The sequence below is a fragment of the Anticarsia gemmatalis genome, chromosome 26 (assembly GCF_050436995.1).
Source record: "Anticarsia gemmatalis isolate Benzon Research Colony breed Stoneville strain chromosome 26, ilAntGemm2 primary, whole genome shotgun sequence".
Taxonomy (NCBI): Eukaryota; Metazoa; Arthropoda; class Insecta; order Lepidoptera; family Erebidae; genus Anticarsia; species Anticarsia gemmatalis.
Genome location: NC_134770.1, coordinates 4,206,141 through 4,224,831, shown reverse-complemented (window position 1 = coordinate 4,224,831; position 18,691 = coordinate 4,206,141). Strand labels below are relative to the sequence as shown.

At 32.4% G+C, this 18,691-nt stretch overlaps 2 protein-coding genes across 2 annotated transcripts in view; one reads left to right on the top strand and one right to left on the bottom strand.

Moving 5' to 3' along the window:
* Positions 1 to 14,444, bottom strand: part of LOC142984207 (irregular chiasm C-roughest protein-like) — a 114,373-nt gene extending 99,929 nt beyond the window's left edge. The window contains exon 1 of the mRNA XM_076131644.1: positions 14,174 to 14,444. The gene's annotated coding sequence lies outside the window, so the exon portion shown is untranslated. The remainder of the gene's footprint in view (positions 1 to 14,173) is intronic.
* Positions 5,620 to 9,907, top strand: LOC142984195 (uncharacterized). Its single transcript, XM_076131626.1, has 3 exons — positions 5,620 to 6,156; positions 6,533 to 6,634; positions 6,887 to 9,907. The coding sequence occupies exons 1-3, from the start codon at positions 6,066 to 6,068 to the stop codon at positions 8,368 to 8,370; spliced, it is 1,677 nt and encodes a 558-aa protein (XP_075987741.1). The 5' UTR covers positions 5,620 to 6,065; the 3' UTR covers positions 8,371 to 9,907.
* Positions 14,445 to 18,691: the final 4,247 nt, after the last annotated feature.

The following is an 18,691-nucleotide window of genomic DNA, read 5'->3' as shown; positions in this document are numbered from 1 at the left end:
GTGATACGTTATACCTTTTGTTTTCCAATCTGCGTGGGATGAATAACTCGTAAAACGCGCAAATAGCCGACTAAACGAATATCACACCTTGTTTCTTAATAAAGACTGCTACCACACAATATACGATAATATGGGAAATTGTAGTTATAACTCAGTCTATATACTCAAAACCGTAACGAGATTCTCTACAGTCGGTGTTGTCGCGTATCGGAAGTTTGTCATTTAAAATGTACTGCCAAAATAGTTCCTACGACGTCCGTTAGAGGCGTTGATCAGATTTCCATACAACGTTTCTCGATGACTAGCCGGTTGTCGGTAGTCGATAGTAGTAGAGAATCGAGCTACTATACATGTTTACATATCAATCAAGTGTCGTAGTGGTTAATGTTATTGCCGCCAAGACGCTACCATTGCATCAGGAGGTCGTTCGATTCCCATACGGAACATATTATATATTGTCATATAGGATCGCTGGTTACGAGTACTACGCACCGGACCTTTTTGCAATACATCACCGATATTGTGATCTGTACGGGTACTTTTTAGTGAGTCCGCAGGAAATACCACGGGCAAAATAAGATAGATAGTTTTTAAAATGCAATACAGCATTAATATTTATAAAACTGTTCGTTGGTACTAAAAGTACTTTCTGATACAGCTAAGAATCTAACAATAACAAAATATCAATTTTCCTTGGGAGCAGCAAAGGCACAAAGTCTGCAATATGATTTACAACTTTAACTTGCCGCAAGAAAGTTTCAAATCGGGTGCTAATTAATTTTCAAATCTTTGCAAAGTGATTTAAGACTTTATTAGTTGGGGTTAGAATCGAAATTTATTTATTTTGATTTCCTTTGTTTATTACTTCGTGCCTTTCATACCTAAAGGTGTAGGCAGAATTGTATGAAATACAACCGCATTTCGCCGTTAACTATGTTAGATCCATTTTATAATAGAGGGCGAGTCAATTGCCTTGGGCACGTTACCAAACAACGAGATTCTCAGAAAATGTTTCAATTTAAATTAAAATTATTATAAAAGCAATAAAATAATGTTTCAATCAAAACTAGAAAAAGTTTTGCACTTTCCTCAACCTGGCTGTCAAACCCAAGACCTCGTGACCCCCTCGTATACACTACCGGCAGTTATTTACTAGATTTTCTATTAACGTGACCGATAAGATTACGCAATCATTCTCATTGATAAGGAGCAAGTTAAATAGTCATGCTCTGAGTAACACAATGGTTGTTTATAGGTCTCCTTTCATCGATTACTTGTTTAAATGATTTATGATAATAAAGCTGTTTATGGGTGTCGTTAAAACTACCTTATAAGCTTACTAGCAGTATTATAAGCCTACTAGTTCTAGCTATTTATAAGTACTTTTGATATAAATTTTTGTTTGCGCCTATTATTATTATCATTGTGTTAGCCGACTGACTTAAACATAATGCTTGTCGTCCAAGTGGGTGAAATAACCAAAGCAAAAATGCAAGCAGACATTGTACTTAACACTGACAATATCTTAAGGGTTATTTGTTTGAACGCTCTGGTTTTAGCAGTTACTGGTTCTATAACAATAGTTAATATAGTATCAGGATATGACTAATTAAATAGAGGTGGAACAGCAATAAAAATATTTCAGAAATTTGCACTATATCCTTATAACCTATCTTTAAAAAACGTGTATACGTGAAGGTTTTCTGATGTTGCTATACCTAAAAGAAGGCTCCAACATAATTTTTGTTATAAGTTTCACAAAAAAAAAATCTTAAAGTTCTTTGTTTTTGTATTGGCTAATATTCAATTAAGAACTCAAATTCGATAATATTGACTCATTTATCCTCATACGCTCTATGTATTTCACTATCTACAAAACACAAATGCAACTAAACTACAATTTGGCTTAATAACTTCGCAATTACGCCGTTAAATTAATTCAATTCGTATTTGTAAAAGAGGAAGCGATGTGTTAATTGTATTTTGTCACCTCCATTTTAACTGCAAATAAATTTACGATATAATTCACATTTTCGTTATAATTAAAAGCTTTTATCGATACTTTATTGCTTTACGGAGTTTTGTTTGCGTTTACGGAGATCGTTATAAAACAAACAGGTTGGGTAAATCAATTATTGTATTGTGTGCGTTTGTAAAGACTCTTACAAGATATTTTTGGTAATGTCATAATTTGACTTTGATCTTATCACACTTAAAGTAAATCTTTTTATATTTCTTAATTTTTTTTGAACTTCTCACAGTATTTTTTTTCGTCTGAGATTGATTTTTTGTCTGGGGATGATTTGATACCCCCTTATTGACATTTGCATTACAGCTTTTAATCAGTTATCAGCAAAAGACACGATTAAACCTTTGAATATTATACAGGTAACATTTCAGCAACGGTTTACATATTCATCATTCTATAATTTGCTGACAGTTATTTAGCAGAGAGGTTACACTTGTATATGTATATACATATACACTTATTTTTAAACTGTGAGACTTGTGTGTATCAGTCGATTGACATAACATAGAAATTAAATTTATACAACACCTTTTACGTCAAGAACTACTTAAAAACCAAAGTGTCGGTAATTAGACTGTAAGCAATCTTTCGTCACCTCATAATTAACATCTTTTCTAATCTTACACGTTTGACAGTAATCTGATACAACTGACATAGTTTTTACTATCAGAGATTTAAAAAGATGCTACTTAAATATTTTTTGTAATAATATATAGCATTTCGACTGTATTAGTTGTAATATAACTAGTAACAGAATATAATATATGTTTGACAAAGATTGAATTAGTTTTCTGTCCAAAAATAATACCATTAAATTCGTTGACCGACAAAACAGAAAGATTAACAGATATATTTTTTGGACATATTTTGACTTTAATTTTAAAAACACAATGACTCTTCATGTATAAATTATTATGGTTCTATCGAAAGATCCAAAGAATTTAATTTTTTGAGTAAATTTTGACATTTATTTTAAACTAGCTGACCCGCGCAACTTCGTTTGCGTGTATCCCGCTACTTCGACAAATACAGTCAACGCACCAACACATATTGGATACTAATTTTCAATTCACAATAACTTCTCTTTCCCTTAACCGCGTTTAAAATATTAAAATGTTTTTTGGTTTCTGTGACTCTTCTTTGATCGCCCCCCCTATCAGTTTTTGGAAAAAATATTTAAGTAATGTACAGATTTTTTTTTGTCTTATATGTATAGATCAAAGTCGCCGGCCGATCACGGTATCACGGTACGGATCACGGTACGGGCCGGTCGATCGCGGCCGGCCCGTACCGTGCCGCAATACTAATATCGTGATATCTCCTAAACTATATGTCTAAATAACACACTGTAAACTGCAAAAATAATCTAAATTAAATGCTCGTGATGATGAACTTACTTATTTTGATAAGGATATATGTATTATTGGTTATATCACCAGTTAAACATCACCCAACGAATTAAATGTTTTTTTAATACAGAAAAGTAGTTTTTGTGACTTAAATAAAAAAGCTGGATATATGTCATCGCGGACTTTTTTGTAGAACTAATAAAGACCAATGTTTTTGCTTTACATTGTTCTTACTTGTATCCAACGGTATAAGCGGCGCACGCACAAATGCAATCTTCAATTAGATTTTTTTTCTGACTTCTTGGACATAAATCGCTATAACTCAGCTAATATAGTTTCAATGTATTTCAATTATATATAAAAACCTGTCGGAGAAAATACTCTTTCTATTAGTGAAAACCGCATCAAAATCCGTTGCGTAGTTTTAAAGTTTTATGCATACGAAGGGACTACAGACAAAATGGGCGACTTTGTTTTATACTATGTAGTGAAACACAACGCATTTTCAATTATAAATTATGATGGTTTTATCATCAGCTTTAAGTATATTTCAAAAACAAAACCTAAAAGAAACATTACGTAAAAAGTATAAAAAATATGCAACGACATTATCTCAAGATCGCGACATCAAAACTTCTTAGACTTTTTATAACACTTTTTCATAAAAATTACTTCAAAAACTCGACTTAAAAAAGTGAACAAAATTCTTATAAAGATTACTAACACGACTTTCTTTTCACCTTCGCGTTAAAACCTCGAAACATACTTCTTAATCAATTCGATAAAGCTTCTTGAACAAAAAAATCCACAAAAACTTTCCTTTTAAACGAAATATCTTGACAAAAAACTACAAACTTTACACTTACGAGTATGTGAATGAACGAATGAACTAAAAGTTTGAACGAACAAAAAATCTGATACATCTGATCTTGATCGCTTAAAAGCAACCTGCGGAGGGACTCACATAAAGGGTTTACTATTGTTACTCGAATTTAAGTCACTCCTCATCTCGATTTCATTTTTAGTATTGAAATAGTGATATGAGCCAAACCAGTCATAATTAGTTTATTAAAGTGTTTGGTTTATCTATATTAATTATTATGAAATCGCATATATGAGACCATTAGAGCTACCACTAAAAAAGATTTTTTATCATTTACTCAGTGCAAAATGAGTTTTTAATTTTTAACAGTAAGCCCAATTAATGTTTATAAAATAAACAATACTGTTTAACTTATAAAATATAATCATGGCAATGAGACTGTTTATGAATAAACCATTAACTATAATAAAATTCTATTTTTGTCATAAACGATACAAATATAAATACAATAAAAATATTATCATTATACTATAATAAAGAAAACCAATTAAAATCTAACCCTCTTATTCACAAACTATAAACCTATTTTAGTAAGAAAAACTACCACAATTTACTTCTCTTTTTCATTTAGCTAAGGAGTGAAAGAAACAAAACCCTTATAAGCCTTTCATAACCTTATATATTTTTATGAATATAGCGATGATTCTTTATAAAACTACCACAATAAAAGTGATAACCGTTCGAGTGATAACCAACTAGTTTTCTTAGTAGCACTTCTATTAAACTGGGAGTGAGTTTTTGTATCCCGGTATAATTGACCAACAGGTGTGTCAGGTTGTTTATTTACATTCTAACTCGACTGGTTTGAGACCATCCCTGGACCAAAAATAATATGAAGCTGGCTCCCGATAAGGCAATGTAAGTTTTTTGGTATAATTCATTTAAATTTGTATTTTGAATGAGAACCAGTGGTATTATAATTTTTTTGGCCTCTGGATTTTTTGCCCTAATATAATTATTGAATTAATTATAATGCTGTACGCTGTAACGCATTCTCAGCTAAACTACAAAACGAATTTTAATGGAATTTTGCATGAAATTCAATTTTTGATTTGCGATATGAATGGCAACAGGCTCTATATGTATGTAAAAAATACATATCGACGCCCCCAAGGAATAAACCGGTATTATACTATTACCGACTTTTTATTGTTATTACATTTTCGGTATCTATGGGTGTGAATACACCTATACAATTTTTTTCAAATTTTTTCTCCCAAAATTTTCAATGATTTCCGTTATGACATGTTTGTTCCATGGATTCTTTTTTATTTTTATTTACGTGAAAAATACCGCTATACCTTATTACAAATTAAATTATATGCCCAAATCTCGGTAAAGAAATATTACTGTAAAATATTCCCTAAAATCTTCTGGCTAACGCGATTACGGGTTTATTCTCGTAAATTTTTAGGCCGACATTTTCGGTAATACTCTATTACAGTAATCATTTGAGACCTTAAGATATGTATTGGCGTTAACTGGCCCGCGCTCGACGAATCAAGAACATGTCGCTACATGTAATGCACATTACTCACACCGAGACAAATACAGGGCGTACGCGATGCTCAGTGCATCTCTTTCTAAACACGAAAAATAACAGAGACAGGTGATTGCGCACGTGCCGATTGTTTGTTTACATAAATCACGAAAGTTAGTTGTATTTGTTGCTTTAAAGTGACATCACGTCAATCAATGTAAAAGCTATTATGTGTTATTTTTAATTGTAATGTTTAGTATTTTACACGGTGTTGATTATTTTAATAAGTTAGTCAAGTATTCAATATTTATTTAAGTGATAAGTATGTCATCGAAACAAGTTCACCCTTTGAAAAACCCTCGAGTAAGAAGAATGTTGTTGATGGTTGATAATACTGACGATCATGTTGCAACAAGTAAGTATCAAGATAAATATAAGTGATTTATTTATATACAATCTATTATCTCACATTGCAAAACAATAATGTAAATTCGTTAGATCTAACAGCCAATACACACTATATTTTTATGAATATAATCATTTTAGCATAGTGGAGTGATGCGTGTAGCTAGCAATGTTAAATTCTATGCGTTAGAGGTCTCGGGTTCTATTATCGGGTCGGGTAAAACGATCTTATCTGTTTATATACATTACGTCTTGAATATCGTGATGCGGACGTAGTTTTACTTTGGCGTTAGGTGTAATCGCATTTTGAGAAGGACCATGTTTATAAAATATTTTAACAATTACTCCGTGAACTTTCAATCTAAGAACTCATAATGTGTTTACAGGTTCTGGAGCTTCTTCAAAAAGGAGCTGTGCTAATATCGTACAAGAAAGTAAAGTTGTAGAATCACTGTGCATCAAAGGAATAACTAATTATAATTTACGAGGTATGTACTAATATCTAAACGTATCTAAAATACTTTGTCTATTGTTGTAGTAATACTTAATATATATTTTATTTTATTTATGCATACATTTATTTATTCATGTACTTAAATATTTTATATAGATTATTTCAGAGATTTATAATGTATATAACTAAATTTTAAATTTTATAAAATATAAGTATTTAAATTAATATATTTAATGTTAAAATTTTACATATTTATTAAATAAAAAAAATATTATTTTGCTTTCAGATCGACCAAAGCCAAATTACGCTGATAATGTTAAAGAAGTGAGTGATGCTGATTTTTCTCCGGATTGTTCAGAATATCTTCCAAGTCCAGAAAGGATTGCAGCCAATCGTTCAAGGCCATCAAGTACGTTTTCTGGTCATAGTGGAGATTCCCAATGCATAGATAACATTTTGAACACATCAAAGGTTATTGATACTCCCTCTACTATTTCTAATTTATCATTATTCTTAGGAAACAGCGATTTTATCGCATCCTCTGACACCATATATAAAAATCAACACAATTCTACAATAATTGATGGTGTCCAGTATAACGACGAAAAGGAATTTCATGATACGAATTTCATAAATTTAAGCTTAGTGCCTAGTTATGCCTTAACTGATAATTTGCCAAGTAGTGATTTCGAGGAAACATTGCAACCGGAAAGTGTATCTGAAATTAATGAAAGTGATATCACACTGACCGATATTTGTCAAAATGAACAACCCGGTATTAGAACTGAATTAACACAGCATTCAATAGATTTCGAACCAAGTAATTTGGAAGAGCCTTCCACTTCACAAAATGAAAAAACTTATTCTAGAAAACGTAAAGTTAATGAAGATCAATGGTGTAGCAAAAAAAATAAATTACTTAAAAATTCTGGTCAGGCTTACGAAGGTTGTCATACTAAAAAAAGGTATCCAAAAAAGACTATGGGTCCCGTATGTACGTGTAAAATGAACTGTGGCAGCAAATTTACCTCCTCCGAAAGGCAAGATTTATTTGATAAATTCTATAAACTATCTGATCGAGAACATCAATGGATGTATATTATTAAGCATACTACAACAGAAAATATCAAAAGAATGACTCTGGAAAGGAAAAATAATCGCACTCAGACTATTAAATATTTTTTTTCTTTAAATCAGGTACAGGTCTTTGTTTGTAAGATATTTTTTCTAAACACTTTAAGCATTCATGAACAAATGGTATATACAGCATTAGAAAAATTTAAAACAGAGGAAAGTATTACAGATTTCAGAGGTAAGCACAATAATAGACCACGAAAAATGAGCTCCGTCACTGAATCTAGTATTGAAAAGCACATTTCATTATTTCCTAAAGTAGAGTCTCATTATACAAGAAAAAGCTCAACTCGAGAATATTTATCACAGGACCTCAATATATCGAAAATGTATCGATTGTACACAGGTTGGTTTCCACAGCAAAATTTTGTTGATGCTAAGATGGCGACTAAACGTCAATATGAAACCACATTTAATACGAAATACAACTACTCCTTTTTTAAGCCAAAAAAAGATTATTGTTCCACATGTTTTGTATATGAGCAGTCCAGTCCATCAGAGAAACAAGCTCTTGAAGAAAGCTATAGACGGCATTTGCATAGAAAAGAGACAATTCGGCAGATTAAAAATGAGGAAAAAATTACAATTGACAAAAATGATAGCACAATTGCTATCTTTGACCTACAAAAGTGCTAAGTATTCCCCAATCTACTGTGGGAATTTTTCATTATAAACGCAAGTACCCTGTTTACAATTTTACAATTTTTGATGCTCTGCGTAGAAAAGGCTATTGTTATGTGTGGCATTACCAAATTGCCAAACGAGGCTGCATAGAAATTGGCAGTTGTTTGTTGCAATTCTTTAAGAATGAACAGGAACGTGGTATTAGCAAAATATACCTTTATTCAGATGGTTGCTATGGCCAAAATAAAAACAGATACATTTTCGCCTTGTATGCGTATGCAGCAAAATGTTTAAACGTATCTATAACTCACAGATTTTTTGAGACTGGTCATAGCCAGAATGAGGGAGACTCTATGCATGCCTGCATTGAAAGAAACATGAAAAATAAGTTTATTTACACACCTGACCAAATATATAACATAATTCAAAATTCTAAAGTCTCTGGAGAAAAGTATTCTATAAAAGAAATGGAGCAAGCAGATATTTTAGACATAAAAAAATTAGTAAATCCTTCAAATTGGCGTCGCGATAAAGATGGGAATACGATACGTTGGTCGGACGTAATGGAAGTACATGTATCATCATCTCAAAAAGACAAAGTTTTTTTTAAATATGATTTTGATGAGGCATATTCAGAATTGGATATAGTGAATTCATTCCAAATGAAAAGGCGTGGGCGAAAACCCAAGACAGATGCGTTGGTTGAGGCTGAAATTTTATTGGAACGTGCTTATCATCAACCTCTTCCTATAAGCAAGGCGTTACATTCTGATTTACTGTCTTTATGCGGCAGTGGAGCAATTCCACGATATTACCACACATTTTATGAATCCCTAATTTCTGTAGAAAATATTGAACAAGAAGATGACGATGATACCAATGATAATACAGATTAACGATGATACCAATGATAATACAGATTAATTCCTGTTTTTATTATTTTTATTAGGCTATATTTTTCGTATAGTGCCTTATTATAATTATCTGTGATCTCTTTAATGACTTTGTTCCTAATAAAAACAATAATTTCAAATATTTTTTTTTGTTTTATTAATTATTCCCTTTACTATACTGATAAAATATTTATAATACATAATCGGTTTCCAACTATTACAATCAATATGACTCCCAGAAATTTCCTACAATATAACTGTTACAATTATTTACACTTCTATGGTTATTAATTTTTCACCGTAATAAGTCGGTAACTGAATATTACAATCACCCTCTGTAATGTAAAAACACGTTCGATAATTCAGTAAACTTATATTATGTCTATGATTTTTAAGAAATTCACAAGAATAACTCGGTAAGTAAACATTGCTGGAATAATATTAATAAGTGAAGATCCTAATATATCATTACCTTTAAAAGTGTTTGAAACCATTTTCGGTATTATGTATTTTGGCGATTTACTAATCCTGTGTATATACAATAATTTCACAGGTTATGTTTAACTATTAGAAAAAAAATTAGCTTTCTCTCCATATGACAATGTTGTCATAATTACCTTTTATAGAAAAGTTATACCTGAAAAACACTAAAACATTTCTCCCGTAAAATTAGATTTTTGCGATTACCGGTTTATTCCTTGGGGGCGTCGATATGTCTCTTAAGTTTTACCCTATTATCACAATCCCCTATTTTTATTGACCATTTTAGTATAATTTGTAGGGCAAAACAAGGTTTGCCGGGTCAGCCAGTATAATTATAATAAGCACAAACAACGTACAACTTTCAACTTGTCATATTTCTGTCAGTAGCAGTGTCTCAGATTTCGTTACGCACTAATTAAAGCGTAGCCCGGTGTTTTGTTGTGTTATGACTAGACCAAGTACTGGCTACTTGGACGTTTATAATAACGTACTAAAGTATGAGGATAAGTGTAGAAGTAAATATTGCTTATACAATCTTTGGTTTATAAACTACAAAAAAAAATCAATTGTCGGCAAACATGTTTCAGAAATAACCCCACATAATAACTCTAAACTAGGCTTTAAACTACTTTTATTAACCAGTATCATAATGCCAACTTCAATATTGATTGAGCAACAAATATTTGTTGCTTAATCGCTATCTCAATTTGCTACTTATACTTGGAATATTCCAAGTAACAAAATGTAGGAAAATAAATACTATAATCTAATTATTACTATTGCTTAACATCAATACCTAGGAGGTTAAATATGGTGAAAACCAAACTACTATACTTCAAAATCCGATTAAAAATACCGACAACATTACCGGCCAAAACCTCCAGAAGAAATTATAAACCAGTAGCTTCTAGTACTACTAATCTATTCATTACTAGAAAACTCAGAGAGAGAAATAAAAGCCTGAAACTGTGAGACCGACAAAGTGTTACATAATATAAAACTACTAGGAATATACCTACGGATGAAGGAGCAATCGCAAACGGTTGGATAGTTCATACCTTTATTGACTTCTGTATTCGCTGTTGCTGTGTATTGAAATGTGCTGTTTGTAGAGGCTGTATGAGATGCTTATGGTGATAGTGTCCTAATATAGTTGGGAAAAGGTGTTTCCTTTTTCAGTTCTAAGTGACACTTATCTACTGTTCTATGATAGTTAGTCTACCATTGATTTCCAAATTGATTTGCAACTTTGTGAAAAACGGGCTTGAATTATATTATTCATCGTGTTTAGTTACGGGTATAACTAGAGTTTTATTTTATTCAAATTGTTTGTTTGTTTCATTCAAAAACATCCTATAAAATACAATTACCTAAAGCGAAGTTCTGGATTTAGCATATTTCATTTATTCAACATTTATTTATTATGCGGTATATACTTCTACAGCCATTCAAATAAATGGAGTTATGTGTACTATTTTCTTGCCACAATAAGGTTTCATAAATTTTATATGGCAAATCATCACTCTGGCCTAGTTTGTAAGTTGTCTTTGTTGTTAAGTAAATCTATACGATAGTACCGAGATAGTACTAAAAAATCTAGTTCGGAACTCATAGTAACATACTGTCTACTCTGTCTTTAAAATACTGTACTTCCATAATTACATCCCATTTGCAGCTCTCCCCAAAAAATGGTACAAAATACTGCTTTTAACATTTTAGCTTTTTATATGCAGACTAAAAGCATTGTATATTATTCTACATTACCGTTTTTCACGTGTGCGTCGGGCATGAAGTCAGCAGTCGTGACAATTCGCTGAATTAGGTGCTAAGGGTGGGGGTAAAACACCCCTACATAATATTTTAGTTAGCCTTTGTGACTAGGTACTAATTTACTTGTGATTTTATTCTAGGTGGTTATGTGAAATGCTACTTTTGTATTTGGCAGGTTTTCTTTTGAAATGCTGAAATATTTGTTTTATATAAAATGCTATATTTGCTTGTACGTATCTCTTTGTTCTTTGTTAGCGACTATTTACTAATATAATGTCAAATTTATAGCTTGAGAAAGATCTGAGCCTAAGAGTACTTTGCTTAATTACAAACAACTAATTTAACCTATGTGCTAACATCCAAGGTGTGTCAATTAAAAAATTAAATTCATCCGTATAATATACATACACTGCCTTTGTGATATGTTGTATGACTACTAATGATCTCAGGTTCGATTCCCGGATTGAGCAAACTGCTATTGGTTTTATATAAATCCAGTAAAAATAATGTTAATAATAATCTGGAGCTATACAATACCCAGTGTATTTCAATAGGCTCTTCCATTACAAATGACTAACAATTCGCAAAACGTGGTCGTTCTACCTCTCCCTCTACCTTAGAGTAAACTATTAGCGATCAGTAATACAGCCGCAGCTTGATTGACAAGTCTTAAGCAACTAATACACGTTCCTTGAAGCTAGGAAACATTTTAATATGTTCTTAAATACACTGCCTTTGTCTGTTGTGCGGCTACTAATGATCTCAGGTTCGATTCCCAGATACAGCAAAGTGTTATTAGTTTTATATAAATTCAGTAAAAATAATCTCAATAATAATCTGGAGCTATATAATACCCAATATATTTCAATAGGCTTGCCCCTATCACAAAGGACCAACAGTTGGCGAAACGTGGTCGTTCTACCTCTCCCTTAAAATATTAACGATCAGTAATACAGCATACCACAGCTTGATTGACAAGTCTCAAGCAACTAATACAAGTCCCCTGAAGCTAGGAAACAGACCTGTGATTCCAGTTACCAACCCATCTGGGGCTTGATTAATTTCTTATCAGAATTATCGATCGTATGACCGGTAAGTGCAACTGAATTATGAATATGTAACCAGCTTATACCCAGGACTTTATCCATATGAAAGGTAAAACTATGCTTAAATCCTGGTTTTATACTGGATGCCAAATAGTGTTACATCATTAAAATCCATGTAGTCTCTTGCGTCGAAGAAGTAAGGATATAAACTGTCGCATTTTTAATATACTTAGTAATAATATTAGATTATCCCATTATCGTCAGACTATTGTTATCTCACTTATTCATACAATAAAATGTCATAGGACAGAAATAAAAAAAAATGCTAAGTAGCAAAGACAATAAACCAGTTGTAGTATCACCATAATATTGTAGAGGTTAGTCTCTATAATTCGTGAAATGTGTATAAAACATAAGTTTGTAAGGCCTTAAACCATTTTCTGGAGCAATTTTAATACCTTAGTAAACACCTCCTATTAAATATGTTACTAAGGTTTTGTGTGTCTGTGTGTATGATCCTTGTTTTTCAATGGTCACGTGACCTCAATATAAAATAAATAAAACCACCAGGAACATTAAACAATGCATAAAATTTGCAATTTTAAAACCATGTCAATTGTTTAAAATATTTGAATATTCAAATTATGAAATTGCGTGAGGCTTGAAATTCTTTGTTTTGGTAGCCTATAAAAACATTCGTGTTAATGCAATGGCTTTTCATACAATAAAAATCATGTTTATAATTAATAACTCAGACATTTAAACCACATGACCACACATGTATACATAAATAAATATATTTAACGTACAGAACTTAGTCGTCATAAATGTCAGCATCTATATCGATATAAAGAAGAAGCTCCCATTTTTCTTTTAAAAGAGTTCAACTCAACTAAAACCCCTGTATAAATTACCCACTCAATTTATAAAACAGCAATTACTTCAAGCTAAATTATTCCGAAATCCAATTAAGCACCCAAGACCTCCTTTCCTTAGGAACATCAATTATAAACATTCGAAACTAATAAACCGTAGCTAAGGTCTCATTATCGATCCTCTAATAAGTTAGCAACGAATTAACGTGAAAACAAACACAATGTACAATACATAAAAGTACACAACAATACACAACTAGTACACAAAAGATAATTTCCTTATGCCAACACAATGTTTTGACACAATAACTTGAATGTTGTGATTATGGAAATGAGTTCAAAGCATAATAATTTTATGTAGAACAACATAACACCACAGAATATGTTGGCACAGTAATACTAATATTCAACATATTAACATAAATGAGGGCTTATGTACTTATTCCGTGATCCACTTTTATTAGACATGGCAAAATAAGCAGGTCCTCAAACAATATTTAGAAAGAACACGCGGTTTTATTTTCATGCTACAGAATTTCGTAGCAAAGACGAGATCCATTTTTAATAATATAACCTTTACGCTCTCTTTCACTATCACAATAAATGAGGTTGGCGTACACCCTTAGAAAACATTTTTATGAAGGACAAAAACATCCCTTTCAAAACAAAATAAAAGTTCTACCTGAAAAGCGCAAACACGGCGTTATTTACGCAATATTCTTCACTGAAAAATATTATTTTTACTAACCTTAAGCTCCGTAATCACGAAACAAAACGTTCATTATTTAATCCTGTAATCTTTCACATTAAAAATCCAAACGGCAAAGCACAAACACTGAAAAATTCTGAAAACATTCATGCACTATGCGAAGGTAAATATTCTGTTTTTGCACAAACACACACTGGTATAAACACTGTTATGTTTTTTGTTCGTATTTTTATTTTGGGAAAATGTTCGTTTTCCAAAATGCCGCGTAACGGCTGTCAGCGAAATGGGTGAACACACTGTTACGCGCGACGCACAGCTAGTGACTGAGGGTGTATGTAAAAGCTGCGCTCGCCCGGCCAGGCTGGAGGCCAAAGAGGAGGGAAATTTGTAGAGAGATCGATAGGCATTTTACCTCAGTGCGGGGAAAGGTGAGACGAGATAGTAGTAGCTAATTCACTCATGAGTATGAATATGATACCAATTTTTGCTGTCAAAGGGATGCTTGGAGTGTATTAAAATGAATCTTTGATAGTTTTATGCAGAAATTTATTGATTTTATGGTTTAAATTGAATCTGGAGTCGAGCGTTTTTTTATAACTCTGTTTGATAATTCGTTTTTGATATTGTAGTTTTGCCAACAATATAGTTAATTTGATTATGTAGTCATGATCTAAGCAATGTATGCTAAAACATAGCATTAATATAAATTGAAAACAATAGGATTTAAAGTAAACGTGAAATTCAGAAACGTCAAAGAAAAATCTTTAGACAACTTTGAAACAAACCTCACAGAGGCTTTGTACAAAGCTTTAGTTTTTTTTACTCCATTTAACCAATCTACAATTTTCCACACAACCATAATCTTTGACTCGACAACGACCTTAATCTGAAATCCCTTTTCAACTCCTCGTGCGTCTCATTATTGATCTCTTTCACTCCTCACTACCGGTGCAATAATATACATGTCTCGCTTGCTCGAGCGGCGTGCGTATCCACCCGTCTCTTTCCCCCATCACTGCAGAGCCTCAAAAACGAGGTAGAACCACCGTACTATCAACGTGCGCGTTCCGAATAAGAAATTTTTCCTTTACACTGACCACAGTATAAACAGATACAGTTGTTTTATATTAACGCACTGCCAATTTTTCATGTGAGTTCTATGAAACAAATTTTGTTGCACAATTTAGTGTAGAAATGGGGAGTTAAGTATGAACTACTGGATGACTTGTAAATTTCTTTGGACAAAAAAATAATGTGGTGTTATGTAGATATAGGTCAGATTATTTTTTTTTTTTAGCCAATAGATTTGATATTCTAGTGGGTAGGTTTGTTCGAGAGTTGAATAAAATATAGAGACAGTTGGTCAGGAGACTGAGCGTTTTCAATTGAATCGAATTGTGTACTGAAATCATTATTGTAACGATACTCGCTAGTTTCAAAGAGGCGCGCAAAATTGTGGAATAGTTTTTCTATTTTTGTTTTCGTTCATTAATTTACTTGCGTATTGTTCGGTTGTTTTGAGTCTGATCTGAAAGAACATTGTTTTAGTGAAGCTTAATTTTGTGCTCTTTCGTACGCTTTTGTTTCGATTTCAATTGAAATGAATGACTGTTCATTTGTGTGTGTATTGAGATTGTAACCACCAATTTTATTAAATAAAATAAGAGATGAGAAGATTGAATTCTATTACTAGAATTATAATGCCTCACTTTAAGTAATTCGTTGAACTTAGGGCCGGTTTTACAACTTTTATAATATTTTGGGAGTGATTTTTCTGAGATTTTCAGTCACTTTATTTAGTAGAGAGTTATCTGCTAATTCATTCTAAGCCTTTACGATTCATCCTCTTTTTTGGGCTATGATTTTTCATAAATATAAAAATTAAGATTATTTGTCAAGTTAATTGTAACCCAAAGGTTATGTCATTACTCGTTAAGTGAACTCTGTAGCGTAATGGTTAAGGTGGTCGCCATGCCACTACCAATGCGTTGAAAGGTCGTGGGTTCGATTCCCACACGGAACAATTATTTATATGGTTCACAGATAGTTGTTTTGGGTCTAGTTGTTCTTTGTATCCGTTTTTTTTAAAAGTCCCCGCGACAGATGAGCAATTCTTAGCGTGGTCTTTAAAAAAGTTGACCTTAAAGTGATCATGGGTCAAAACCCAATGGCACTATTCCATAGTGCAATAAGATTACAGCCGATAGACGTGAATTCTGAACACAAGTTTTGGAGCTTAACTAGAGGGTTTAACAAGATTGCCGGTATTGTGTGTCTGACAGTACAAGAGTGAAGAGTTGAAGACTGGAGAGTTTGTGCGTAGAGTAAAATTGCAGCGATTTTTTGTTTAAGGTTTTGTGGATAGTTGTAGGTTTTATTTTCTTTATGTTAACAATTTATTTGATGAAAAAATATCCTAATTCTTACCATTTTTCTACTAGCTCTACAATGTTTAGTGGATTGAAAATTCTTTTTTGTTGTCCTAAATATGGATAGCGATTTTTTAATTCATCTCTAAGAAAATAATTTCGTTTTGACTACACAACAGGCTTAGATACCTCTTCTGTATAAGTATCGCTTAACTAACAGGTGGAATTTTGACAGTCGTACTCATACACTTTCTTCCGCTTTATCTATCATATAGACTATCTTTATCTTACATTCATATGTAAGCCGTAAAATTATGTCTTTCAAAATTGTAGTAAACAAATACGCACTACAAAGTCATGTTTTATGTAAAAAAGACGCAATTTTCGCAGCACATTCGCGTTATATCGCGAGACGGTTTACGCGGCTCAGTGACCTTAGCTTTGACGCGCATTGAATTACGCGCGAAAACTTGTGACTGCATAACTGCGAGCTTACGACTCTCTTAGCAAGAGGTGTTTGCGTACACTTTTGAAGAGTGGTGCAATGGTTAAGATTATTGCCATACTGCGTTTATGCTCGAAGGGATGTAGGTTTGATTTTTGTTTTATAATCCCATACACCATTATATGTACGTTTGCCGCTGCCTACTTCTATGGGAAAAAGGCGTCGTTTTATGTACGTAGAAAGTGAGTATATTTAGTGGAAGAGAGTGTATATAGCTTGGTGCGCATTGAATTACGCGCGAAAACTTGTGACTGCATAACTGCGAGCTTACGACTCTCTTGGCAAGAGGTGTTTGCGTACACTTTTGAAGAGTGGCGCAACGGTTAAGATCATTGCCTTGCTGCATTTATGCTTGAAGGGATGTACGTTCGATTTTAGTATTTGCATTCCTTAAAAAACGTTAAGTTTGGTTTTATATCAAGTTTTTTTCATGTCATTCAAATGATAATGTGATGCAGAAATATTTGCTTTGGTTTTTTTTTAATTTTGAATTTGTGTTTTTATAGTTTCACACTGAAACTATATTATTGAAAATAGTAGCAAAAGAGAGCTTAACAGGTAAAAAAACCTTCTACAAAAGTATTTTTTCATATTATATAAAATGAAGAAAACTCTTACTAACATTTCTTGCTTTCCAACTGCTACATATTACTACGAGTGGTTGTTCTATCCTAACAGTATCAATAACCATTGCTACTGTAACTTAGAAATATAAACATTAAAGCTTTATACAAACCGTCAATGCCTATAAAAGTATTCAAATAACATAGACCGTTGCTAACTATAGTTCGTATTCAGACAGTGGGATAACGTCATAAGTAGAAAATGAAGATTTTTGTAGCGTATTGTGAAGATGCTTTGCCTTAAACTTATAATACGTAGAATAGGTATGGTTAATATAAAAGCTTTGAATAGACTTTAGAAAAAAAAAAATCTAGAAGTGAAATTAGTTGTAGTTTAATGTTGTAAATTAAAATGAAATGCTTTCACAGAATTATGAAATAAGAGTTTATTAATTGTCTGTTTATTATGAATGGTGGAATATGTTTTTAGAATATAATTTGATTTGACGCAAGTGGTCGCAGGTTCGAATCCGAGGCAACACACCAATGACTTTTCGAAGTTATGTGTGTATTAGAAATAATTATCACTTGCTCTAACGGTGAAGGAAAACATCGTGAGGGAACCTTGCATGCCTAAAATTTGTTTAATACATTTATTGAGGGCTTGCAAAGTCCCCAACCCGCACTTGGCCAGCGTGGTGGACTCAAGGCCTAACCCCTCCCCCTCGTTTGGGAAAAGACCCTTGCCCTGCAGTGGGACAGATGTGGGTTATTAAAAAAAAAAAAATTGATTTAAACACCATATGTTCTTTCTCTCATTTACTTAATTTTTTGCAATTTAATGCCACCAAAAACGGTATATTTACATGTAAGTAGTTTTGTTACGTTACAGCAAATCCAAAATTTTCATCTTACGCCGTTTTTCCACTAAAAATGCGCATTATTCATCAGATGTTGCAGCCAGTTCTCATAAAAACTGATAACCTATGGTATCCAGTTTCTAGCCACGCGACACTTCTGTCTTTCTCACACCTACAGTTTCGAATATATTTGTCTCATTTCTTTCTTCGATTACATGGTATGAGTACTCGATTGAAATCCAGTTTTTGTTGAAGACATA

Bases quoted from the DNA above. Each gene is read 5' to 3' on its own strand.
- LOC142984195 (XM_076131626.1), top strand. From the start codon at position 6,066: ATGTCATCGAAACAAGTTCACCCTTTGAAAAACCCTCGAGTAAGAAGA. The intron at 6,157-6,532 runs GTAAGTATCAAG...ATGTGTTTACAG, and splicing joins TGACGATCATGTTGCAACAA to GTTCTGGAGCTTCTTCAAAA. The intron at 6,635-6,886 runs GTATGTACTAAT...TTTTGCTTTCAG, and splicing joins AACTAATTATAATTTACGAG to ATCGACCAAAGCCAAATTAC.